The 26,816-nt window shown below is 48.5% G+C and overlaps 1 protein-coding gene across 7 annotated transcripts in view; it reads left to right on the forward strand.

Annotated features, from left to right (window-relative positions):
- Positions 1 to 26,816, forward strand: part of ANKS1A (ankyrin repeat and sterile alpha motif domain containing 1A) — a 156,981-nt gene that overhangs the window by 123,926 nt on the left and 6,239 nt on the right. For 3 of the 7 annotated variants that reach the window (XM_034767432.1, XM_034767434.1, XM_034767438.1), the window contains 11 exons: positions 11,780 to 11,878; positions 14,383 to 14,535; positions 15,514 to 15,621; positions 18,959 to 19,123; positions 19,820 to 19,945; positions 20,499 to 20,570; positions 21,029 to 21,115; positions 22,109 to 22,246; positions 24,437 to 24,607; positions 25,171 to 25,269; positions 26,034 to 26,782. In XM_034767432.1, coding sequence (XP_034623323.1) covers positions 11,780 to 11,878; positions 14,383 to 14,535; positions 15,514 to 15,621; positions 18,959 to 19,123; positions 19,820 to 19,945; positions 20,499 to 20,570; positions 21,029 to 21,115; positions 22,109 to 22,246; positions 24,437 to 24,607; positions 25,171 to 25,269; positions 26,034 to 26,153 — 1,338 coding nt within the window. In that variant the 3' untranslated portion in view covers positions 26,154 to 26,782. Of the gene's footprint in view, positions 1 to 11,779; positions 11,879 to 14,382; positions 14,536 to 15,513; positions 15,622 to 18,958; positions 19,124 to 19,819; positions 19,946 to 20,498; positions 20,571 to 21,028; positions 21,116 to 22,108; positions 22,247 to 24,436; positions 24,608 to 25,170; positions 25,270 to 26,033; positions 26,783 to 26,816 lie in introns of those variants that run through there. The other 4 variants (XM_034767435.1, XM_034767439.1, XM_034767433.1 and 1 more) reach the window with 3 other exon arrangements.

Below are 26,816 nucleotides of genomic sequence, written 5' to 3' on the forward strand. Positions count from 1 at the left end.
AGTCTCTCCAAGTCCCCATCTGCATAGTGAAATTTGCTGTCCTGAAGACATTTTTGATATGTGGTCTTGTAAACCCTTTCAAGTAACTGTTTTTTGCTGGTTGCTGTGGATGGAGCAATTTAAAGATGGAGGCCAGTGGGACTCTGCCTCTTGCCTGAGATCTCAGATGGAGTCTGTCAGAGCTATTTTCTAGATTAGGCAGTAATCTGGAGCTGAGCAGGGTGTTTTCCCCATGTACAACTGGATGGCAGCATTGTCACCTGAAATGGTTTTCATTTATTTTACAGCGTAGCTGGTGCCCAAAAGTTGATTAGCCAGGTTATATGGCATTATCTATCATTCGCCACCAGTGCTAATGTGTCAGGAACACACTTTTGCTGAACGGCAATACAGGGCGCTTCCTACCAGATGTCAGTGGAGGGCTTTGAAATAAAGGGAGAGGAACTTGGTCGCTAGACTGATTGTGGTGGCCTGGATGAGTCTCCTTGGAGATGTGTGGAATTGAATCTTCCTTTCACGCTGCACGACTGCTCTTCAGAAAGGTGTCTGAGCGAGCCTCGATTCATGCTGTGAAATGTTATCTTTTTGACAACTCTCCAGTGAGCTCTGAGAGTGCAGCTTGGAGAGTCAAGAATTTTGCTTTTCTCCTAGATGGTGTGTGTAGTTAGTCCCCTGGAGGGAGCGGCATGACTCATTCAGCCACTGCGTGATCGGTGGAATGGCACTGGGGCATAGTTGTACAACAGCATTGGGCCGGAAGAGCCTTTGTGCAAGCTACTGGATAAGGTGGATCAAGCAACACCACAGCAAGCATCTTGAGTGAGGGTTTTATAAACCTTATCCAGAAAATTGAGTGGTGTTGCAGGGAAGCAAGTTGTGTAATGGGAGCTCATGTATTGGAAACGGGGAGAGCAGGAGAAGGATCTTAGTGAGGGAAACACTCTTTTTACCAACAACCCACACACCAGTGAAGACATGACCTCTTATTTATATTATGGTAGCATTTATGAGCCCACAGTCTTGGGCTGTGACCCCGCTGTGCTCGGTGCTTCACAAACACAGATTGGACTAGACCGGCCCTAAAGAGCTTACGATGTACGTTGAATCCCTATATAAAGATTGCTTATGAAGCATCTGTGGGCTGTTCACCAGGACATTTATTGTAGGCCATACTCTGTCCCAAGGCATTAGATTGATCAGTGAATTGAAGATGTAGAGTGCTCCGTATTATCTTACTGAAGCACAGGGTACCCTATATTGCTGGGTGTGCTGTCCTGGGGCCCAATCCTGCCTCGTGCTGAGCTCCCAACAACTCCTGCTGAAAATGGTGATTGTCGAGGATACTGTTCCTGTGGCAGAATCATGACAGTAGGAGAAGCATTTCTCTGTCCATCATCTTGCCACAAGTTCATCAACCTTTGGATCTGTGTTTTATTTTCCTCTGCTTCTTCCCCTGTTGATGTCTGTAGTTGTAGTTCAAGATGCACACAGGAAAGGAAACACACATTTAGTTGAGGGCACAAAATAGAGCCCTGGTTATTCACAGAGCGTTGATTGCAGAATGGCTAATACACAGAACCCCGTAAGAAATCTGAAATTAGCATGCAGCCATTTCATTTTTGCTTCATTTTTTTTTTCCCCATACACATTGGGATTGTTAGTGGTAACGGAGGGAATTAGTCATGGTTGTCAACTTCAGGCAATTTCATTGAGGGGAAGAAAAAATGTACTGCTGCTTTAATGGCATTTTTAATGCTTATTGGCCCCCGAGCTACTAATGAATTGAAAGTAAGTATTCTCTGAACTGCCAGTTTTGGTCCACCTACTTTGCTTGGCAAAATCCACTCTGTGCAATGGGTGGCATGAACTTCAGATTGTTGGTGGCAAACTTTTAATACCTTCAGACTCTCTGTACCAGCACTTCTAGATATGCACTGGGAAAGCAAGTGGTTGAGGGGAAAGCAGGATGTAGAAAATATGGAGGAGGAGTGTGTCCTAGTGATTAGAGCAGGGACTTAGGCACCAGAGCTTTTGGGTTCTAGTCATGACACTGCCACTGGTTTGTTGCAGTAAATCATTTGAGGCCTGATTTTTCAGAGGTGCCGAGCCTCTAGCTGCCTTTAGTTGGAGACATGAGTGTTCAGCACTTGTAAAAATCAAATCCTTAGCCTCTCCGTTTCTTTTCCTCCATCTGTAAAATGGCAGGTAGTGCTGCCCTCTGTGTTCTAAGCAGTGAAGGTTTTCAGTGAAAAGCCATGAAGTGCATAACTGTTGTACTACATTTTGACTGATCAACATGTGTATTTGTTTCTAGGACAAGCTGCCAATTAGCCCATTAACAAGGGTGAGGCTGATTTTATTCTGTCAAGGTGTAGTAATACTTAGTATTTCTATTCTCCAAGTGCAAAACCTCCCCACTCTCCTAAAAAGCAGGCATATACCACTATTCCCATTTGAAGATGGGGAACAGAGACCAAGGGGACACTGTGACTTCCCTGAGAACACAGAGGGCATCCGTATCAGAGCCAGACTTAAGGACTCAGAGTTCTTGGCCTCCAGTTCCATGCTTGGATGGGTTTGCACCCGGACTGCACAGGTGAAGCGTGATTGCATGAGGCTAAATGTGAAGCTTCCATAGCCTGCTGGAAAGTGTAGCTTTCATGGCACTAACCTCAGACGGAGGCTGGGGCAAGCTATTTCCTTCTGAACTGAATTGCAGTATTGTCACGCTCCCTGAAATAGCTTCCCTTTATCCAATCTTTCCAAATTCAGCTACTTCCATTACGTTCAGAATGCTGCCCTTTAAGACGCTGTTCGACCCTGCAATTGAACAGTTTTTATAAGTCTGGCAGCAGCAGCAAATAGGAGCTCAGATGGCAGAGCTCAGAGCTTCAGATCCTCTTGTGAGGCGTGTAATTGATGCTGCTGCACTAGAAACTGGTGGGTTACGCCAAGTACTTCGATTTGTTACCGAAGTGTGGCTGGCCTTGAGATCTAGAGTCAGGTTGTGATGCCATGTGGGGAGTCTGTGTAGGGCCCCCTTTGCTGTCCAGAAGGGACATGGTAGATGTGCTCAGTTCTGAGTGTGCAGCGGGGAAGTGAAAGTGCTTCCATCCACTCTGTGATGAGAGTGGGAGGCAGCGCAGCTCCAGCTGGAACAGAGAGCCTCAATGTCTGGGCCTTTGGAGGTGGCAGGGTTGGGATTTCAGATGACATCACACACCGCCTTCCTCCAGAACAGAATTTGTACTTTCCAACCACCTTGAGGTGCTCTTCGTTGGGTACTCACCAGCTTTCCTGGAGTTGCAGAGCTATCCAGCAATAGGCATGCAAAAAGCAGCTATAGACTTCAGATACAGCAATCTGTGTAGCATTGTGGTCTATGTGGGATGAGTCTGCTATCCTCTGTTCAATTCCCAGCAAACTGATCACCAAAAAACCCACAACAGATCACAAATGCCTCTGCGGCTAGCAATAATTTTCCCCTTTGGCAGTCTTAGCAAGGCCCATGGAGTCTGAATTCCCCTGTCATCCCTAGGGGAGCTCCTTCCAGGTCCGAATTGAAACATGCTGGCGGAATGGTTTGGAGGAAGCTTGCTTTGGCTGCCACCTGTTCTGTATTTGTGCTAAGGATAAATAGAGGTCTCCAGGGCAGTCATCCAACATCTTTTCCCAGTGCTAAGTTCATAAAGTCTGTCAAGTTTCCATCATAAAATTTAATGGAAATGATTTCACCAGCAGGGTTTATCATGTCTCTCAAAGAAAAGTGACATAAGGTGGTAATTCTAGCGGCTGTGCAGAGACCTCGGATCGAGGGTGGGCATTGCTCTGTTACTATTCATGCTGGTCAGTGAGTTAGCAAATGTCTAGCATCTTGGGTAGAGAACTAGTCAAGCAGCCAAGTAATACTCTGCAGAAAGTGAATCGATAGTAGAGATTCTGGACAATGCAGATTCACCTGTGCCCTCTCAAATGAAGATTAAAGGCAAGGGGGTTGCTTTGACTCCTGTAATGACTGGACCAGGCTATCTTTTCTGTTTCCTGGATCCTGTTCAATCTGGCAAAATTACGATGAGGTTCCTCATTTGCTATTTTAATAGTTAGCATTCCCTATACCCGGTCTGTCCTGCCATCCAGGGCCTGTCTTTGGAGTGCAGGCTTGCTAACAGAAGCAGAGCTCATATTAGTGTGAATTTAGCTGAGCAGCTGGGACTCATTAAACTGTTCTGTCTGGATGAGGCTACATGTCCGACGCAGAACTCCTTTTGCCTTAGGCTTTTCATTGGCTGGAGAGGGAGGATGGAATGAGGCCAGACTGTGCGTAAGACGCAGCATGTGAAAACTGGGTAGTTAAGTGCTTGCAGAGTGCCCTGTTGGAGGAGAAATTCTGGCAGATTTCAGCAGCTTCGCTTTTGCCATTTCACTTTGGGCTCACTAAGCAGCAAGGGGAGGCTATCTTGGCACAACATGGTCTTTGACTTTGTGCTCTTCCTTTTAATGAGACACCTGAAGATTTACAGGCTGTCTAACTACAATGCAATACATCAAGCGAGACTGAAGCAGACCCTCTCTTCAAAAGCTTGTACTTCCATAGGCAGGTCAGGTGCATAATTAGTGACTCATTGCTAAGGGATCACAGATTAGCATCTTCTTGAACCCTGCCCTGTAGTCTACTGTCTATTTTCCACTGTTTAGAAAGTACCTAGCAAGCTGGGAGCACTACCACAGTCTAAATAATAATGCTTAGTCCCCCGTGGCTGGGGGAAAGACAAAAGACAGCATTTCAGTTGTCAAGATGATTGAAGAGTAAAGCTGCTGTTTAGAAGGTGCTGTCATCAATGGCTTGTATTCCCATAGTCAGAACACCACTGGTGTGTGTATGCACCCCCCCTCCACACACACACCTATCTGTACCAGTGTTCTCACCCCAGGAAATGTTTGTATTGCATTGTTGGCTTTGATGTGAAGGGGATGCTGCTCAGGTGTTCCAGTGCTAGCCTTTTGGACTTGCCTGTCACTTCCTTTGGAGGAGCTCAAAGCACTTCAGACATGGAGTTTAGGCTGAGCCTTGCCCGCACTGAATCAGATGGTTATCCCTACTGTACAGACGAGAAAAATGAAGCAAGGACTAGGGATGTGATCTCCTGGCTCTCAGTCCTGTAGCTGAACACTAGAAAAATCCAGTAATAGCAGAGCCTCTCCCCAGTTCATGCTCTTTATGTCAGTCACAGAAATGGTACGTTTCATGTTTATCAATAAAACCTGCAGTTGGGAAGTAGGCCTGTTCAGTAACATTCTGGTTCTGCCTGGCAAGAGAGGATTTCCAGAGATTCTGTAATAAAAGCAGTCTGAGGGGAGATTTCCATATACATATCATGGTCCTGTATCAAAATTCTGCACTGGTGCAAGCATGATTATTTTAGGGACAGCTGCTAAACAAGCCAGGGGAAAAACTTCTATTCTCTGATGGAGGAATGGAGTTCTGTTCCATTTGGGAAAAAGGAGTAAGATGAGGGGCTGGGCTCCTGCCATAGAATTCAGATTTTTGTGCATGTTAGGGTCCATGTGCAACATTGAACGGTTTGTGTGTCACAGCCTGGAGAAGTTCACGAGGTAAGAAGGACATGTTACCAGGAATCAAGTCTGAAGTGTGGGTTTTCTAGAAGTTTTTTATTATAATTGGCATTTCTGGGCCTGCTGCTGGAGGGAGCTCGCTCGGTGGGCAGTGGGAACAGTCAGAGCAATGCAAGAGCCCTGTGAAAGTGACTATTCCCAAACTTGTCCAGTAATGGTCTAGAACAGTCCTTGAAAGAACTAGCTGTAGTGGGTTGAGCACAGGGTTGGGATCGAGGGGAGACTCATACAGCCATTTGCTGTGTGGTGTTTGGCAAGTCACTTGCACAATTTGTTCCGCTGAAAGGGAGTCAGGCCATTTACCTGTGACCGCAGTGGAAGAACCTCTTCTTCTGTAACACAGGTGTGATGCTTACCTGTTGGACAGGAGCATAGTGAATATTATCAGGTGCTTTGAAGATGGAAGGCCCTGGATAAGGTGTCTCATTGCTAAAAAGTAACGTTAATCCTCAGGGTTTTTTTCTGATAATTTCCCAACCCACTTAAATAGTAATTGTAAATAGGATTTCTGTATAGTTAGTGTAAGAAATAGCATTACTTTTTAATAAGATGGTTGTCTCTAGCATTAGGCTTAGAAATGCCCCTTGTAAATAAACTGTTTGTGCTTTTTTGCCTTGTGAACTACTGGGTCCAGTTTTGCTTCTGTACAAGCCTTCCTCTGTGCAAAAAAAACCTGATTGGTTTAGTCATGAAGTTTACTGGATTCCTCATAAACTGAATTGAGCTGGAGAAGGAGAGAATACACAGAGAAAGGAAGGGAATGAGGGAAAGGGATTCAAGAACAAGTGAGAAGCTTTGTGGGTGACCTGGAAGAAGGTGATGAGTATGCCAGAGGGGGAAGAGGGAAGTCACAGCTGAGGTTGTTGAATGTCTCTCTGGTGTCCTTGGGTGAATCTTACTCAGGGAGGGCTTTAGTAGGGATCAAGTTGTTGGGCTTATGGGAAACAGTGAAGACAGAAACACAGTAAGGAATGTGGCGGAACTTAAGGAGAATAAATTTATAGTGGAGGAAGTGTGGTCACAGGACTTTCTCCAGAGGTGCTCAGAGGACTTGTATGTAGGGTGTGAACCTGGGTTGGGGGGATGGGCTTTTCAGGGGAGAGTGAAGCAGAAGGATTGTACAGATCAGGAGAAGGCAGGGCACAAGCTGTGACAGAGCCGTATGGGAGACATGAGCATGGGTGGATTAGAAACCATGGAAAGGAATTGGGGGAAGGTCAGGCAGGTGAACATGAAGGCAACAGCTGTGTATCTTGACAGAATGTTCCTGTGGATAACGCATTACCATGGACAGTTGGGAGACTGAAGAGGAGCAGCTCATTCATTTGGTTGGCAAAAGGTTAAGATTTTTAGTCTTTGTGTTTAATTTCCTTTAATGGCAGATTATTTTTTATTAGAGATGGAATCTGGATGGGTTTAAAGGACACTCCTCGAAGCTGCGTATCACTTACAGGAAAGACCATAATGATTGATTGGAAGCTCTTACGCTCTCTACTTGTTAAGTCCCCTTAGTATGCAGATGGGCCCTGAGGGATTTTAATGCAATGCATAAAAATGAGAGATGGTGAGGAGAAACCAGCATGGTTCATAAAACATGCTTGGCTTGGCTTTATGCTCATGCTTGGCTTGAGGGCCAACCCAACGTTCCTAAGCCTGCTCCAGCAAGAAGGGGCAAATCCATTGCCTCTTGGGCTCAGCCCTCGCTTGGGAATCTTCTGCGTAAGGCAAGTGTTCACAGCAGAACTATTGGCTACCAGCCCTGTGCTTAGACAGCTGTTGAGAGACTGGAAATGTGCTCTGTCTTTTGAAATGAGCATGATTCAAAATGTAAATAAGGTCTACATCTACATTAAAACAAAACAAGTGCAACCATCGCCCTTGTTTCATTCATTCGGGCCCAAATAGCTCTTCCTGCTGCTTGAGTTAATGTCACTTGGAAAAGGTTTGGTACCCTGTAAACCACGTCCTGGGGAGTGTGTGCGTGCATGCGTGCAGCTTGCAACAGTGGCACTGAATTCTTGATGGCCGAAATAAAGAGTCTTGCCCCAGTGTTGGGCTAGAGAGGACTGAGCATGGTACTGGGAGCCAGGAACTCCTGAGTTTGAATCCTGGCTCTGACACCAGCTTGCTGTGTGAACTCAGGTAAGCCAACTGACCTCCTCTGTCCCTCTATAAGCTTTGAGAAACCCCAAGAGCGAGATCCTCACCCTGGCTCCAATCCTTTGATGCCATGCAAAGGACCCTAAAGGCCCCATTCCTGGCTGGGCTGGGGAGATTCCAGACAGCACCAGGAGGCTGCTCCAGCCCAGCTCAGACAGGTGCAACGGTGTCTTAAAGATCCCTCAGCTTCCTACTCCCTCCCCCCCCGAGACACGGCACAGACTCTCACCCCACATGTGGGTGGGAACAGTGTTGGGTACGTTTTAGTTGTAGGCCATAGCCGTTCACAAAGCTGGGTGTAACTGCTGCCCATGAGAGCAAAACCTGGTTGCCCTAAGAGGTGTCCAATGCTGCTAATACTTAACCTTGTTTCCCTCTCAATTCCCCCAGCTGGCGCAAATTATATGGCTCCCCAGCCTACTATTCTCATAGAGCTTTGATTGTTTCCCACCCCGTTGCTGCTCTTGTATCCCAGTGGAGACTGTAGGAGATTAAATTCCTGAAGGGCCTTTCTTTCCTTTTGACAGGGTTATGTATGTTTTACAAGACAACTGTTCGCTATACAGAAGCCAGCATAAAAAAAGAGGAGTACTTGTGGCACCTTAGAGACAAACAAATTTATTTGGGCGTAAGGTTTCGTGGGATTGAACCCATTTCATCAGATGCATGGAGTGGAAAATACAGGAGGAAGATATATATATACATAGTACATGAAAAGATGGGAGTTGCCTTACCGATTCTAACGAGACAATTCAATTAAAGTGGGCTATTATCAAAAGGGGAAGTATCACTTTTGTAGTGGTAATCAGGGTGGCCCATTTCAAACAGTTGACAAGAAGGTGTGAGTAACAGTAGGGGAAAATTAGCATGGGGAAATTAGTTTTTAGTTCTTGTAATGACCCATCCACTCCCAGTCTTTGTTCAGGTCTAATTTGATGGTGTCCAGTTTGCAAATGAATTCCAGTTCTGCAGTTTCTCATTGGAGTCTGTTTTTTGAAGGTTTTTTTGTTGAAGAATTGCCACCTTTAGGTCTGTTGTTGTGTGTCCAGGGAGGTTGAAGTGTTCTCTGACTGGTTTTTGCATGTTATGATTCTTGAGGTCTGATTTGTCTATTTATTCTTTTGCATAGAAGCCAGCATGTTTGTAACCTTTTGAAGGGTTTCCTGAAGTGCTTCCTGTTGTGCTCTCCGTTACCAAACAATCAAACCAAAGTGCTCCAGTGAGCCCTTGTTGCAGTCTCTTTGGTGTCTGTTAGATTTGCGAAGAGTAGCTAGCTTTAAAAAGAAAAAGCTTGCCTACACTGACTGCTCACTACCCCTTCGCATGCCTGCTGTACCATTGATCTCTCTTTCTGAGGTGAAACCCTACAAAGGCAGGCATGAGAACTCCTCCAGATTGGAAGCAGCAGCTGGTACCATGGAGCTGAATTCCTCAGTGCCTTTAAAAACTGACCTTTTGAAAAGCATGGAAGGAATGGCCCTGCTAAGCTAGAGGCTCTTTGTGCCAAGCTCTTTCCACTGTTTCAAACAGCGCTCGCACACAAGGGCTCTGGTACTGTGGCTATCAACTTCACTCTCTTCTGCAGAGACCTACTGCGCCTGTATTTCCTGAAGCGTTAGTGCTTTCTCTCCGCTGTAGATGGCGCGGGGAAGGTGTTTATCTGCCTTTCTGACTCCTGTACTGCAAGTGTTGAACCGGGGAGCCCTGTTTTCCAGTCACTCGGTGACATAATCTGCTACCATTGTTTTTAGTTAAATAATTCTCTGCAGCCTGACCAGAGGGGAATGCTCCAAAATACATTGTACTGCGCATGCTCTTCAAAGCATTCCCTCTGTTCCTTTAAGTGCTGATCTCCCATTGAAAGGAATAGCTCCTCTTTCAAGGGTAGGGCCTGCTGCACTTTGTGCTGGGCAAAGCGAAGGCTGGGGGCGCTCCTGCAGCTGTCAGGATTCTCCGCTGTCATGAGCGGGGTACGTGGGGAGGGGGCTGGTAATCTTCGTCATGCAGCACCAATGACTGCTGCCATGTCGTGTGAGAGGAAAACTGGCCACTGCCACAAGAGCTGCCGACTGTCACTCGGCTCCCAGGTATTCAAGTATTGCAGCTGCTTCAAGGGTGCTTGGTGAGTTTAGTTTTTAAAGCAAAGATCAGTCAGCTCAGCCTGGAAGAAATCTGCCTGTGCGTGTGCACGCACTGATACCCTACAGGCCCCTAAAATATGCTCTAGACTAATGAAGGGGGAGAGGGTCCCTTTGATAAACACCCCATCCCGGAGCATACACTTGTAGGGTATTGCCGTATGCTGCGGATGCGTTGAAGGGTTGAGTACCGTCAGCACCTGTAACCTGCTAATACACACTGAGTGACTTGCTACATTTACATTTTGTTTAATTCTTTTTAAATGGTGGTGCTATGCCACGTATCCTTCCACTGTGAAAATAGTTCCCCTAAAGGATGAGAGAAGGAAGAGGCTCTAAATTACCTATTTTTATTCCTGCTTTGACTAGGCTTTTCAGTCCCTCTTTCCCTTACAGTTCCCAGCACTGCGTGAACCCCTCTTGTCATGGGACACTTTCAGCGACACTGCAGCCAACTTGAGCTAGATTTCTTTTATAAAAACGAACTCCACAATAGCCAAGACCTGGCAGTTTACCTTTAATCTGTGGCCAGCTCAAGAATGGGGAGGGCATGTCTGCAGCTGAAGTTGGGCTCTCCAGGTATACAGTGGTGTACAGCACCTAGCGTAATGGGGGACTGACTTTGATTGGGACACTATTGCAATACGGGTTAGTGGTGTTAACTGGATATGGATCGTCAAGTAGCTGTTAAAGTATGGCTATATCACTGATGGGGGCGGGTGGGGGGAGATACATCTGGCCTTACATCTGCATGCTGTGGGTCTAACGGGATACCGACAGGCATGTAGTTTCTGATCAGTGAAGGAAGCGCAGTCTGCATGTGCTCACTCTCGCATTCATTCCTGCTTCACACCGAGATAATGAGTTTTGTAAAGCAGCATCTAATGATGAAAGCCTCTGCACTGGAGAGGGCTGGATTGCCTCTGTCCCCATGGAGACGGATGATAGATTACAGAGATACTGACCTTCCCTGGATCTCCAGCTCTCGCTAAAATAAATTCAATTTATTCTCTTTGGTTCTCAAGGGAGCCTAGGCAGAGACAAGCATCTCCTGCCTGTCAGCGTGCAGCGGTTCTGTTTATACGCAAAAGGGGATTGTTTATGCAGTAGGGCGATTTGAATTGCTAAACCATGATCAAAGGAATGGCTGATTAAAGCATCTACATAGGAGAGAGGAAGGTCCCTTATATCAGTGTCCTGAAATCTATTGGCTGCAAAGAGATACCATGGAACAAACTGAGTGAGAGAAGGGAGGGGGTAGCTGCATTCATTCCTTAATTCCTTCAGCAAGCACACTGCACACTCCACAATTAACCCATCAATACACCTGGTGACTTGTTTCACTTCTGCCTAGGCTGTCTGCTTACAGCAGGTGGTGGGCCCCATGGTAAGTATGTGAAGCTGAGAAACCCACTGGAGGGGAAGCTGTCTGTGGAATTCCCCGTTCCTCATGGGGGCATCCTGGGAGGGCACTGAAGAGCTACAGCATGGCTTTTGAGTGCCAGCTGCTACAAGATGTCATGGGTATCAGCCTGGGAGAGACACCTTATGGAAATATAACTGAAACCTGCAGATGTTGTTGTCAAGTGGCTCCATGGAGTGAAGGGGCTAGAGATGAAGCGTGCTTAGTCAGAGCATTTTATTGCTCTGCCCCCTGGTGGAGTCAATCCCGTGAAGCATCATGCATATTCCCCTGGTGCAGAGCGGCCTCCCTTTTCTCACCTGGGAGCAGAGTAGGAAGGGTGGGGGAAGGTAGCTATAACATACATTTGTTCCTACTTCAGCAACTGGTCCTGCTGCCGCTGCACTCTGCTGCCACATCTCTCTCTCTCATTCTGTTTCCACAGGGCTGTAACGTGATGGAAGATCAGGACCTTCGGGAGATCGGGATTAGCGACCCGCAGCACCGCAGGAAACTTCTCCAGGCTGCACGTCCCCTTCCCAAGGTGACAGTTGTATTAATCGCTGCGTTGCTGCAGCACAGGTGGGGAGCGGGTTGATGGAGCTAGCAACTCTCAAATTGCATGGCTGTGGTGCAGAGGGCCACGTGCAGTAAACAAAGCATGTAACCACAGCCATTCCTCTGTAGATACAGTCCCTGGCTATTTGAAGAGCTACTCTCTGGGAGAGTGCCATCGAGAAGAGGGCTTATGACCATATCACTAGAGCATCCCACACCAGAGATGGGAATGGCCAGTAGGGGGACAGTACTTGGGTTTTAAGCTTGTGGAGAAGCAGAGGCTTCTTTTTCTGCTGAGCTGACTGGGTATGAACTGGTGCATCTGGACTGTAGGGAGCCACCAGAAGAATGTGGCTTACAGGGCTGAGTGACGGCTCCGGGACACCAGGCTCCTTAGAACCGCAGCTGCGAATCCTGCAGGCTATGCAGGCATGTCGGAGAGCACCACGCTTCATTGGGAGGAACTCTGCTTCTCTCTCTGGTCGCTGAGAGCTTTGCTCTGTGTTCATACGGTGCAAGAACAACAAGGCTTGTGGAGAGCTTGCATTAAGGACTCGAGTAGAGTCCCCTAATGCTAGGGATGTACAAGGCATCGCTCCTGGCAGGAAGTACTAGCGTGGTCACTGGTATTCCAGAGATGGCTTTTTGAGCATCCTATTTTTGGGGTACTGCCACTTGCAGCCAGAGCCCCAAACGGCAAACGTAGACAGGAGCATGAAGAACTTCACTCAGCTTTCGGCTCTTCCAAAGCTTTCTCCAGCTGCACTGAAGTCTAATTGCTCTGGTATTTGTTATGGCCAGTGAAATCTATGGCTGCCCTCAGTTTGCCTGCCACCCTTCTCTCTCCCACTCAGCAAGTGCCCGATATAACCTCACGGCAGTACTTCCAGTTACAGCCAACGGTCCTGTGACCCAGCTTGAATTAGCGCTAATACACTAACCTGGCTCAAGTGCTGAAACAAAGCAGTCTTCTTCTTGCACCTGATTTCTCAGGCCTCTGCCAGGGGCTGTGTTGCAAAATTGGACGCTACCTTATCTGTGCCAACGGCATGTAATGAGGCTATTTCAGGCACTTGGAACAGCGTCATTCAGGCTGCGGACAGCAGGGTGCCTCCTGCTAGTGCATAAATGAAATAAATGGCATGTGTTCAGTGGAGCGACTCTCCAGCTCCATTTGTCAGAGGAAAATATACCCAAGAGTTGAAGGGAGAACTTAGCAGTCTCCTCTGACGTGCTTTTTGGGGTGCGGTCACAAAGGGCAGACGGACCTGGTCAGCTGCGAGATGGGTAGGATGTGAACAGCCATGTAAATAGATGAGAACGTTCCCACTTCTTCCACCAGCCAGTTCCTGTCTCCAGTTACTTTGGAGCGGGGCTTGGTATTGGTGCTGAAGCTAGCCAGTGCGCTGCTGGATCGCCACACTAGTCCCTTGTCATTGCTGTGAAGTGACTTCAGGAGTGGGGTTCAGAGGGGGTTTGTCTAGTTGCTAGTGGGCAGTTGCCACATCAGAAAACCACCAGCACTTTTGGCACTTCCTGCTGCCTTTATGATGCTTTCAGTAGCGATGCTAAGGACTGAATGGGCCGTGGAGATGGCACTCAGTTCTGCAGTGCACGTCCCAGTCAGGACTAAGGTTGTTTGATGGGGAAGCCAGAGAGAGGGCCTGTCCTTCTGCTGTCTGTCACCTGATAATCGGGGGACTCCATCCTCTAGGGCTATTTAAAACAGCAACTTTTCTGAGCATTAAATTGACCAACAAGAGATTTTCCTTCCAGCCTCTGGTATTCGGAACAGTCCCCTGGGTCTCCTTTTTCTGGCAGCTTTCTCCAAGTGCGCACATGTGTTGGATTGTGCCTCTCCCTCCCCCCTGCTGGACCCAGCTGCCCAATTACTCCTGAAGCGCACAGACCTTAAGGTCCTCTTTGGCAAGAAAAATCAGTTTCTCAGGCTAGAGCCAGGGGTGGGAGAGGAAAGCTGTGCTCTCGTGACTGTCCTGCTTCGGGAAAAGCACCTCCGCCCAAAGTACACAGCCAAATAGACAACTGACTGGCATGCGAGCTTCATTACATTCTAAAGACACTTACAACTTATGAACGTATTCCCCCTGGGCCGCTGTGCGGTTCTGTGCTTTAAAGGGTAAATGCGGAAGGGAGGGAATGCTATCCAGTGAACACAGCACGGGACTCGGAGTTGGGATTCCTGGATTCTTTCTCGATTTTTCTCACTGTGCATCCTTGGGCATGTTGGTGAACCTTGGTGCCTTGGTTGCCCGCCTGTTAATGGGAGAAATGCTTACCTGGCTCCAGGGTTGAGGCCTACTTGGTTCTTACAAAATGCTTTGAGATCTTCATGTGGAAGTCACTGTACAAATCCCCATTATAATTCTTTAGTTACATGGGGCTTTAATTGTAGCCATTGTGGGTTTTGGAATCTGAGCTGTTTGGAATCCCAGAGGCTTTTTAACCCTTTCTTGTCTTGTCCATTTTTAGGTGAAATCTCTGGGTTGCGATGGGAACAGCCAGCCTTCAGTTCCTGCTTGGCTTGACTCTTTGGGGCTGCAGGACTACATTCAGTCCTTCCTGTCAAGTGGCTACAGCTCTATTGATACTGTGAAAAACCTCTGGGAGCTTGAAATAGTAAATGTAGGTACTGGCTTTGCATTTGCTATTAACCCTGCACAGGTTCCCTCCAGACGGGTACGACTTGCAGAGAGGTTTGTTAGACCCAGTGCAGCAATGTCATAACACTCTTCAAAGACAAAGGTGCAGGGAGAATCCGTGCCTGTGTAGGATGATTCTGTGCCCCAGCACCTTCATTCCAAATACTCGTGGACTAGAAAAATGCTTGAGTATGTCTTAACTCAGGGAGAGCTTGTGAATACGTAGAACCGTTCTTTGGTGTGAATGAGAGGGTACCAATTGTAATGGGTCTATTCTGATTCCTTTCCTTTCTCTGTCGCTGTTTCATGTGATTGATTCTTGCATGGCCCTGCGTTTAAAACAGCCCTTTGTCTTTTGTCTAATTAAAATGTAACCTGTCAACTGCAGTGATTGTTCTTTAGGGTTTGCACCCTGAAAAAGTAAACAGTAGTTATTTGTATGCAGTTGGGGTACCAGGCTGCATGTTCTAGTGGCTTAAGTTTGGGGTTGAAAACAAGCAACAGCTCTGCTCTAATATCAACTGTGATGCTAACTTGTGTGTGACTTCGGATGCGTCGGTTTCCTCAGCTGTTACCTGGGGTTAATGCTGACCGATCTCACAAGGCAGTGCATGGGGGCTGATGGATTAGGTCCTATTTACGCAGCAGCTTGCCAATGTGGAGCTGTGCATATGTGCTAAATTAGGAGGAGGAGTATATTTCATGCTGTACCAAATTCCTCTGCTTTGGGATGAAACTGACAAGAAATGATACTAAGCTGTACAGCAGAGATGCTGAACAGTATCCGCAAACACGGTGACGAGGGGAGGCCCGGCAGTGGGGCAATTCCCATTCTCCGCTGAAAACTGACAGCTATTAGTTTGACTAGAAGAAGATACAAAACTGCACAACATGCTCAGGGGGATACCGAAATCCTTGCCCACCCTCCTTGAACTGAGCTAACCTTCCCCTTTGGCTCCAGGTGCTGAAGGTGAATTTGCTTGGCCATCGGAAGCGAATCATTGCCTCCTTGGCGGACAGACCGTACGAGGAGCCACCCCAGAAACCACCGCGGTTCTCACAGCTGAGGGTGAGTCATTGTTTGTGTTGCTGGCTGCCTGATTGATACATCTGCATGGAGCACTGTCAGCCACTGCCAGGATGTTTTCTTCTGTGCTGGCTCGCCTCTTTCTTTTTAAGAAACTAAAATCAAGTCTGCCTCAGAAATCTCCTTTTTGATAAACAACTGAGACCTCTGGGGATCTGAGACCGGGGGAATGTGCTCACTGAGAGCTCAGGTGTTACAAAAGATTTCCAGATGGGAATCCAGGCACAGATGGGAAAGCGAGAACATGCTCGCCCTTTCTCTCTGAGCCTCATTCTCTCTCGAAAGCACTTGAATTTCTCCGAGGAGAGTTAGTTAAAAGGTGCCACAAAAATAACCTTGCTCTGTGTCAATATTTTATAAGTTAACTTGTTTGAAATATTTACTGTGGGTAGTAAATTTCCAGAGTGGTTTCAGAGACGTGCATCAGTGTGTTTTTTTTTTTTTTTTTTTTTTAAGTAGGTTTCCAACCTAGACACTTTAACCTTCATTATAAAAAGCAAAATGACCCACTAGAGATGCTCAGACAAGGGCTGCATGTTCTTCCTAGCTCTCAAATGTCAATTAAATTGCCTTCTGAATTTTTTTCCACTGGTTACTTTGGGGGAAAAAATTGGAACTTGCGATTGGGGGTTGGGAGCAGCACCTCTGGCTTTGTGTATGGGGAGAGAGTGCATTTAAGCTAAGCAGTACTCCTCCAAGTGGGTATGTGTAGCAATACCTGGAATATTTCACACACTGTGCTGTTCATGCAGATTCCATGTCGAAGACTGGCTGTAAGCAGGGTTGTAGCCGTTTGCATCTAGTTGAACTTGGTTGCTTTTTAAGGTCTGGAGACATAAGTACAAGCTTGGAAGAGCTGATAGAGTTCAAACAGGAGCTCTGGTTAAGGCAAACATCACAACCAGTGCATTTTTAATCAGAAGCATCAGTACATCCGCGGCATCGGCTCTGTCACTGGGACACACTTGGGGCAATGAGAACTTCCCCTCCATCCCACTTCTGTGCAGTGTTTGTAGCAGTTAATTCTAACAGCACTTCCAGATGAATGACCCATGCAAAGCTTGCTGCTCTGGGGTCCAAGACAGTGAGGCAGTGGGCTGCACTGCCTCTCTAAATGGCCTGACAACTGCAGCAGAGGCCTGAGGGGGGCTTGTAGCAGTAGTGTCCCTAATACGTGTGTGTGGCTGAGGAGGGGGTTGAGGAGCTAGAGGCACCCGGTCCGAGGGGCATGGCCTGGAAAGGGCAGCAGTTCTGGCATCTGACTGGGGTTTGGTGCCAGTTATGCTTTCTAGACACGTGAGTTTTGACCTTGTGGGTAGAGGGCTTGGCATGTTGGGTAGACTCGCAGCTTCTGCCTTCCCAAGGTGTCTGTGGCAATACATGGCAGTGATCACAAGCTCAGGACCTCAATGCTTTCTTGGAACACTTCTTCTAAACACCAAATAGGGAGGCCTCCTGTGTCTTGGATCCTTTCCACTCCGGGTCACTGGTTTTATTCCAGCCCAGGTTGGTGCCCTCTGATGGCTGTTTGGTCTGGGTGAAATTTGCTTGGGTCTCAGTCCAGGTTCCTTGTGGACAGTGCCCATAGCACAAACCCCTCCATCACACTTGGCACTAGAGGGCCTTCAGTGCTCCTAGGTCAAGAACTGAGCATGAGGATGACTTCCCTCTCCTCTGACCCCTTCCCTCCCCCAGAGCTGGTTCTTCCAGCCTGGGGATGTAATACGTGGTGGGGAGGAGGGGTGTAGCTCTGTCTTGTCATTTCAACCTGTACTTGCTTGGATACAGAGAGGACTCTGGTCCCCATGGCGCTGAATCCTGCACCTTCCACTAGCATTGAATCGCAGACTTTGTAGATAGCAAATGCCCAGATGGGAAGCAGCCAGCTGAGAATCCAAGATTCTCTGAAACATCCTCTTGAGATGGACAGGACTGAAGGAATAGAAGGAAGTGCCTTGGCACAGTGTCAGCTGATTGAAATGCCGGGTAGGGAGGCAGTAGAAGAGAATGGGGCCATTTGTAACATTTCCTGATGCTACAGCTGCCGAGTTCCTAAAGCCCGATTCTGGCATTGCAGAACGGAAGGATGTCAATGGAAAATTAAGCGAGGGTGTTGAATGGAACTAATGAGCGTTGCAGCTGTGAGCTCCCACAAGCACCAGCTTGAGTTCCCTGCATTGTCTTCTGGGCCCTGGATCGGCACGTACCGGGGCAACTCTCTCTCTTCCCCGCAATTATAGCCAGCCGTTGTAAGGCGTTCGGATTGATCTCTTATCACTGTGCTATCTAGGGCCTCAGTCTTTGGGTTGGTAAATTCTATGATGCCACTTTAAATGCATCATTTTTTTGTGCTTTGACCCAAGGCTGATCCTGGCCAAAAGTCAGTCCACGGATGTCTGCCCTCTAGTGAGAATAAACACACAGTAAAGGTGGCAAAGTGTCCGATGCTGCAGCGGTGAGGCCATGTCAGAACTTAAGCGATTGTGGGGTGAGGCTGAGGAGAGAACTTGTCTGGTGACCTGATGCCTTTCACAGAAGACAGCAAAGGAAATTGTCCTAGAGAAGAGCAGACCCGGGCCAGAAGTCACAGGTCCCATTAACTCTAGGGTCTTGCACGCCCTTTGTGCAGGCATTGGCAAGGTAGGGTTTGCAGTGCCAGACTTCTCCCCTGGAAAGGAAGGGCTGCCCACATCCCAGCTGAATATCCTTTGTGGCTTTAGTCTGGAATTCAAGGCTGGTTTGCACTCGCCTTTGAGCAAGCCACCCCAGTCTCTGCACAGCACCCTGGACAGCCGCCAGAAGTTGGCCACCTTTTAGGCCATCCTTGACTTTAAATCAACAGTCTTAGTGGTGGCTGGGGAAGTGCCATGCCTACATAGGTGAGTTAAAGAACTGTCTAGTGGTTTGGTATCAAAATCAATTAACTGCCCATTCCCACAATATGTCCCTGGTGTACCCCTGAGATGGCTGGACTCTGGCTTACAGCACCTGCGAGATTTCCCATGTTCCTTAGGGCAGAGCCAGGCCAATGCATCACAAAGGAGACTTCTGCAGGGAAGACCCTGTTAGCTGCCTCCGTTGTACTGCTTTTCCTCTTCCAAACCACAGGTGGCTTTAGGAGGGGGTTAGTCAAACCAGCAACACTCCCAGCTCTGGCCTCCATGCTCTGGCCTCCATGCTCTTCGTTGGCAAAGTTGGTCCCAGAAGGAGACGTGCTCTTTAAAAACACAAAGCGACCGCCGTAGCTAGCAGGCAGGGATTGTGGAATGTGCCCACTCAGGCCAGTTGTCTTTAGATCTGTTTCTGTCTCTGCCTCCAGTGCCAGGATCTGATGTCCCAGACTTCCTCACCGCTGAGCCAGACTGACTCCTACACGGGGAGGTCTGCGGAGCTCTTGCTGCCTTCGGGGGATACTGGGAAGAGGCGACATGACAGTGGCCATGATGCTGCTTCTCACCCCAGAGCCGACAGATACAAAGCACAGGTCAGAGCGAGCTTGTTTCCTGTGGGTTCCTCTGCACGGGAGCCTGCGTAGCTCCCCGGCGGTGTGGCTGGGAGACAAACCTGTGTCCCCCAGATAGGGTTAGTGAAGCACTCTGACTGCTAGATGAAGGGTGCTCAGAGTGCGAAGGGGATGCAGCATGGCCTGGTGGTTAGAGTGGAACACCTGGGTTCTGTTCCTGGCTCTGCACTGACCTGCTCTGTGACCCGGGGCAAGTCACTTCCCCTCTGGGCGTCATCTCCCATCTGTAAAGTGGGGACATGACCACCCCGTGAAGTCCCGTGCACATAGGACTTGCTTTTCTTGGGGTGCATTTTCCCTTGTGCTCTGATGTCTGGGGGACCCTGGGAGCTATTATGAGATAGCAGTTGGCTGGGGTTGGGAGGATGAGATCAGTGATGCGCATGCTGGCTGTCCTACGCCCTCTGAAGAATTCCCCTAGTTTGGTTGGTTGATGCTCTTGCTGGGCTGTCAGCACTGAGAATCGAACCAGAGCTGAGCAGAGAATGGCCACTGGGCTCTTCCACCTTCGTAAGCTGCCATAGCTGCCTGTTTGAAGCACGTTGGTGTTAGTTGGACGCTCTCCCCTGGGGCTTCCTGTCTCGCGTGCTGCGTGCGTCAGAGCTAGATGTCTGGTTGAGTCCTCTGAGGCTTTTACGCTTGTGCTTGTCCCCTCAGGAGGAGCATCGTGAGTCCAGACTGACTCTCAGGCCCCCAAGTCTCGCTGCGCCGTATGCGCCTGTCCAGAATTGGCAACACCAGCCTGAGAAGCTCATCTTCGAATCCTGCGGGTATGAGGCCAACGTAAGTGGATTTCAGCTCCTTGCGTCCAGGAGGCCTCTAGAGTTTGTGCTCAGTTCTCAGCTTGCAGGAAGGTTACGCTCACCCTCACTGGGGTTCTGCAGCCCCTTTTCCCCCATGGCACTTGTAGTGAGGATCCTTTCTGCCAACTCAGTGGAGTGTGCACTCTGCTCCTGGGGGAGCCTGGCTCAGTCACTGGTCTCCATCCCTGGCCTTAGCTAGGACTGCTGTGCAGAGCCTTGGGCTCAGTCCCTTGGAGGGAGTGGGCACTAGCCATTGGTCTACAGTCGTGACTGGCTCTGGGAGGAGTCCAGACAAGTCGACTTTGCTGGGAGGATGGGGACTACAACCACAATACTGCTGGAGGGTGTAAACAAGGGGAGTGAGAGGATCCCCCAGACCTGCATGTGACCCTCTCTCCCTTGAGGGTGATGGGGAAAGTGATTTTTCAGCAGTTTGCTCTACGTTGCTTTGGGGGCAGGAGTGGCCTTTGAGGCTTCCAAGCTCAGTGAAGCCAATTAACAGCAGCATCCTTTCCTCTCCTTGTTTCCAATAGTATCTGGGCTCCATGTTAATCAAAGACCTGCGAGGGACAGAGTCGACGCAGGATGCCTGTGCAAAGATGAGGGTAGGTGGGTGGCGGCCAGGAGAAGCATGGATGGTGTGGAGCGTGCAGCTTGTGGAGACCGAGGGTGCACATGGAGTCTCCCTCTGTGCAGGGCTGAAGCGGCTGCTCAGGAGGAAGGCCGGCCTGGTGTGTGGAAATGGTGCCATTGGCATGGCTGGTGAAAGCCTTGGAGTGTAATTTTTGTTCCTCTAAGGCTGCACATCACCAAATTGTCCCTCCCCCCTTCAGATTTCAAACACTGGGAAAGAGGGTCTTTGCTGCATAAGGTGTACGGGTCCCTCTTCTGGTCTGGAGCACTAGGCAAAAATTCCCGCTGAGAGCTCCACACGCTCCTGTGACGGTCACTCTGCTGGCTACTCAGATCCCTCCCAGTAATACCCCAAATGAGAGGTGTGGAGTCCCACTGAAGGAGGAAGTGTTTAATTTGTACCTGTTCATCTGTGTTCTTATTTCTGCAGAAATCCACGGAGCATATGAAGAAGATCCCAACCATAATATTATCCATCACTTACAAAGGGGTGAAGTTCATAGATGCTTCTAACAAGGTATGCTTAGAATGCCCTCAGCGTAGCGTTCAGATAGGACAGCATGTGCCCCCTTCTCATCACTCATCTGCCGTATGTGGCTTCAAGTCCTATCAGCTGACTAGACAGCCACAAACATGAGTACGCTCTGGCTAGCCCTGTGGAGCCAGCCTGGCCACAGGAGAATCCGCCTCTTGCATCAGTAGTCTGTAAACTGAGATTAAGTCCAGCCTATTGCATGGGGATGTTTTGCGGTACTAACTATTGGTGCTGGACTCTGAAGCACTTTCACCAGAAGGTGCTGCAGAAGAACACAGCATTACTGGTGCAGGAGGATCTAATGGTTTTTGCTAGCGCTCCCTGCTGGCTGACCACTTGTATGGCTGCACAACCTGGGAATACTGTTTTCCCCCTTTGAGAGGTGCTCTTACATATCTCCTTAGACTAAGAATATACCATATCCTTTTTTTCTGTGCTTTCTGGGGCTAGCTGTGAGCTACTCCCCGAGAAACCAAACCACCTCTCTAATTCCTCCCTTTGACTCCAACAAGCTGTGGGACTAGGATTGGGGCAGCTAGGGCCTCCCTCATTCCCAGCATCTCCCATCTGTCTGTTTGCCCTTTGTCTGCAATATGCTGCTCTGTTTGTCAAATGTCTTCAGATCACTGTAGTAGTAACACATGGTGAAAACCCTGAGTTGATTTAAAAATGGCCCTGGGCGATGTAGTCCTGCTGTGATGGGAAGCATCAACTGTTCCTGTGTCAACCTTTCTGTTAGAATGGACAGAAGTAGAATAACCTTCCTACAAGCACTAAGATCACTTGGAAAGGACAGCCAGGACCTCCCCTCAATTTGTACCTGAATTCCCTCATCACCCCCTCTTACGTGTGTTCAACTAGGTGCTTTGCTGAGCTTGGATAGGGTGGCTGTTGTTCCCTAGGAGGAGATAGTGTGGGACAATACAACTATCTATATATCCCACAAAATTGGCTGCCTGTGTTTAACTCTGGTAGAATGTTATCGCCGAGCACGAAATCCGGAACATCTCCTGTGCGGCCCAGGACCCCGAAGATCTCTGCACGTTCGCCTATATCACCAAGGACCTGCAGACCAGCCACCACTACTGCCATGTCTTCAGCACCGTCGATGTGGTGAGTGGCACATGTGCATGAAAGGGTTCTTGCCATGCCTTGCGTCACAAAGTGCTGCACAAGCCATCCATAGGTGGCAGACGCCTCTGGGAGCGGAGGGCACTGACCAGCTTGCTGCACAACAGGGGCGCAGCGGGAATTTCCCCAAGAAACTAGGGCAAACCCCTGCCATGGAACTGGGTCTGTTTCTTACAAGGAGGAAGGGCCAAATGGACACTGCTGGGATTTGAACCTGTGAATCCAAGGAGTGCTATTCCAAACATGCCCAGAGCACTGAGCTGTCCTCTCCAGCTCTTGCCATATCCTTATGCACTGGTAGATAATCCATGTATGATACGTGTTCCTCCGCTGTCATCTCTGGCAGCAGGTGTCGTATTAAAGCTCTTCACAGAGAAATTGGACAAAGGGGGGGGGGGGGAGGAAACAATCATTAGCTCCTAGCCCATCCTTTGGGACAAGATTGTTCCCTCCAGTGATTCTCCAGGGATTCGGGCCTTGTCTACACACATGTATTCCTTCAACTATACCAATGCAGCCCCTAGCACGGCCGCAGCTACATGGGCATTAGGGTGCCTAATGCTGGTATTGCTTATTCCCCTTCCCATATGGACATCAGCTGTCTCATATAAGAGTCTTTATGCCAGTGTAACAGCATCCTTGCTAGGGGGATTGTACCATGACTATTTCAGAAGAAAAGTCACCCCCTTTCCCCCACCACAATAGGTGTAGTGACAAACCTGTGTGTAGGCCGTGCCTGGGTCTGTCCAGTTTAAATGACCCGGACCACTGTTTTTTGTTTGTTTTTTGTTTTTGTGGTGTGTTTTTTTTTTTTTTTTTTTTTTTTTTTTTTTTTGCCATATAGACTTGGGAAGCCTCCCAAGGAGACAGTGGCCTTAAATGTGCTCTTTTCACCACTTTCTACTGAGCATCTTACCAGTCACCTCCAGCAAATTCACTCTGCCCAGTACAGGCTGTGGTGTCCGATCCTATCAATGCAGCTAACCCTTCAATAAACAGTTGCAGTGGTGGAACACATGGGCGTACGGACAACAGCAAAAGGATTGTTACTTTCCAGTTCACTGCATACTGCCATTGCTGTCTCCTACTGTCTTGCTTGCCCTGTCCATAGTAGTAATGTCCCATAACCCATATCAATCCCACTAACTCTCCCGTCGTGTGTAAGTGGGACTGGTTGTTTACCAGTTGACTGTTGTGGGTAGCTTGTAATCTGCATTTCAGTCTGAGAGAGGTCAGCGTCTGCAGCATAATTTACTTCACGCTGAGCCCCACCCAGGAGTGAAGTGTATCACGCTAGCCCAGTAATAGAAAAATGTCTTTAAACATTTATTTGGCCTCCCTAATAAAGAAGTCACCAGTGGCATATTTTAATTTGGAATAACCATGGTGCATATCAGGTTCGTTATATCTGTGTTCAGTGTTCTATTGCCCAGGCTTAGATGGAAACCATAAAAAAAAAAAAGCCAATCCCATTCTAGTGCTTCTCTGCCTGTTTCTGCACCAAAATAACCCTCTTCCTTTCTCAGCTCTATTGACAATAAAAACATTTGTCTGGCTTCATTATTGAAGTCTCCAATGCAGACTAAAATGGAAAAGTGGGTTTTGCTCCCAGGGAATGTGCTGTGAACAAAACCCTGATAAGTTCTCAATTACATACGGTGTAACTGACTGATTTAAGAGCCTTTTAACATGTGGTGCAGGGCGGAGCATGTTATCACATAGCTCATTTGTATTCTCAAGCATGTTCCCTGTGCAAAATGTGTGAGGCTTTCTCCTTTCAGTGTGAAATACTGTTGAAGGGAAAATAATGGGCTTGGAGATGGTTCTGCATGCCAGTGGGGGCAAACATGTGCTGTGCAGGCTCCGAATTCTGCTCAGCATCAACCCTCCAGGCATGCGGGGAGGCAAAGCCAGCTGATGCAGAATAGCTATTGCAACAGATAATACAGGGTTTGCAACTGTGGACCAAAGATGAATGGGACCATCTGTGGAGTCCAAAGGCCCAACTCAGCCTCCACTTAGCAGCTGGCCTTCCTGTGGATGGTGCTTGTTCTAGGCCCTGCTTGGAAGCTCTGTCACCAAGGGAAGCTTTTCTATTTGCCACTACTGCATGGATTTTCTTAGTGAGCATAGTGTGGTGCTCTGAAATTGTTCCGTGTGGTTTCTCCAAAGAACCTGACGTATGAAATCATCCTGACGTTGGGACAAGCGTTTGAAGTTGCCTATCAGCTGGCCCTCCAAGCCCAAAAATCAAAACCCACCGGTGCTTCGGCAGCGGAAATGATAGAAACGAAATCTTCCAAACCGGTGCCTAAACCCAGAGTCGGCGTGAGGAAATCCGCAGTACGTATGATTGGGGCAGTTGGCTTCAGATTTGTGGCTTTTTGATTGTATTTTGCATGGTGTGAGCGCAGTAGATAGTGGAGTGACACCCCCCCTCTCTCCCATGCAATACGTTTTAGATTTCCCTGTCTGCTCTTCTGCCCAATAAGATTATTATGCGTTGGCGGGAACCCTAGTGTACACAAGGCTGCAGGAGCTTTATTCTGTAGTTATGTGCTGAGTACACAGCATGGCAGTAGATGTTGTTGTTGTTTTATGACTGCTGGCTCGTTGCTTTCTCTCGAGGTCCCACCGGTGGAACGGTAGCAGCACTATCAATGGTGGGAGATCTATTGGGGGCAGAGGGGGCGAATTTAGTGTGGGCAATACCTCAGCCATGCACAGCCCAGAGAAGAACTGACAATAGGGCTGGACACTTAACTTGTATCCTGCATTGAGAGAGCCGTTAATGCAACCAGGAGATGAGGCTGGTCTGGAGCGTACTTGACAGGGTATTGGGGATGGTTGTTGCCTTCCTTTAATGTCACCTTTTTGTCTGTGTTTTGCTTGCTCCCGTTGCCCAGGTGCCGCTCCCTCCCGATAGTCGCTGTTGTTACTGTCACACCTGTACTACACACCGTCCCTCCTATCTGCCGCTGCAGTCTGTTAGTCAAGGAGCTAAGGTCTCTACCTTTCTTGCTGTCTTGTTTCGTGATGAACAATCCTGAGCTTCCTTAGCTATGAGCAGGCGACCCAGCTCTCTTGAAAGCCTCCCTCCTGCTTTCCCATGTCTTTGCTGTGGCCCTGTCTCTTGCTTCATTGCTTTTTGTGTTTGTTCCCTTCTTACCCATTCTCTTGTTCCTCAGGTGTGGGCACAGATGAGCTTCAATGATGAGCTGATCATATTTATCCCGAGTGTTGGGAACTCTCGCTGCCCTTTAGTGTCCCACTAACACAGAACATGCTGCTTCTGAGCCCATTAACATCAGTATCGCATTTGAAGATCAGGAGGCTGAGGGAAGGAAGAGCTGTCCTTTGGCCAGGAGAGCAAATCAGATAAAAGGAGAAATCTACCTGCAGGGAGCTGGGTCCCCACCCTGGAGGATCATTTGTGTAGCTCTGATGCTTTCCTGTTACTTGTGAAACTAGGCAGGCTGGCCCAGTCAATAATAGACTTAGATGGGACCAAGCCACAAAGAACTCTGGGTGGATTGGCTCAGAGCCTGGGGTAGTATAGTACAGATGTTTCTGATTTTAGCCTGAAGACCTGGCCAAATCCCATCAGGTTTCCTCGCCAGTCTCAGAGTAGGAGCTGCTTCCCTCCGTGTTTTGTTTGTAGAGGTGTGTCCCTCATCACTGAATGCTTTTTGAATGTCCCCAGCTCTGGCCTGACTCTCCGGGTGAGCAAGTTGCCTAACGTACTATCTTTCCCTCCACTGTTTTCCAGCTGGAGCCATCTGAAGTGGACCAAGACTCCCAGTCTCATGCCAGTGTCTCCTGGGTTGTTGAACCCAAACAGGATTCTAAGAGGACCCTCAGCACTAAGTATGAGACCACTATCTTCTAAAAAAGCAACCCTGTGTCCATCTAGTCTAACCGTGCCTTTGCGATTGATCTGTCTGCTGTTCTAAACTCCCTCTCCCTCCAGCTGCTGGCCCTGAGCTCCACCTCTAGGGGCTACACCACCAGAGGCAGCAGCACTAGAATACTGTAGACTAAACAGCTTTTGTATCTGATCACTACTGAACACTGTGAATCCTCCTTACTCGGAAACAAGGGTAACATGCGGAGAGAATGACCTGTTAGATACCTGTGAGGTGGGAGATGCAGAGGGTTGGAACCTGCGAGAGTCTGAGATGTGGATCCGGGAAGCCGTCTGCCATTTCACGTTTCCCCCCTTGCTGCGGCACTGTGAATCTCTGGGGGCGATGTGACGCTCCCCAGGCCTTTTTATATTTAACGTTCTTATCCTTGGACTGCTGTAGACCTCTTGTCTCCGAGGTGTGCACACTCACTTGTTCTAGATTCTGTACTGAGCCACGGCTGTATGCTGTTTCAGCGAACTGTTACTCCTCTTTTTACCTGTCATCTGAACCAACACTAACCAATGTGATGCTGTCTGCAAATAACCCATTCACTAGATTTCCTCGCATGGATCCTTCACGTAATCTCTCCCTCCACCGCCCCCCCCCCCCCCCCCCCCCCCCCCCCCCCCCCCCCCCCCCCCCCC

This window comes from Trachemys scripta, chromosome 4 (genome assembly GCF_013100865.1).
Source record: "Trachemys scripta elegans isolate TJP31775 chromosome 4, CAS_Tse_1.0, whole genome shotgun sequence".
NCBI classification, from domain to species: Eukaryota; Metazoa; Chordata; order Testudines; family Emydidae; genus Trachemys; species Trachemys scripta.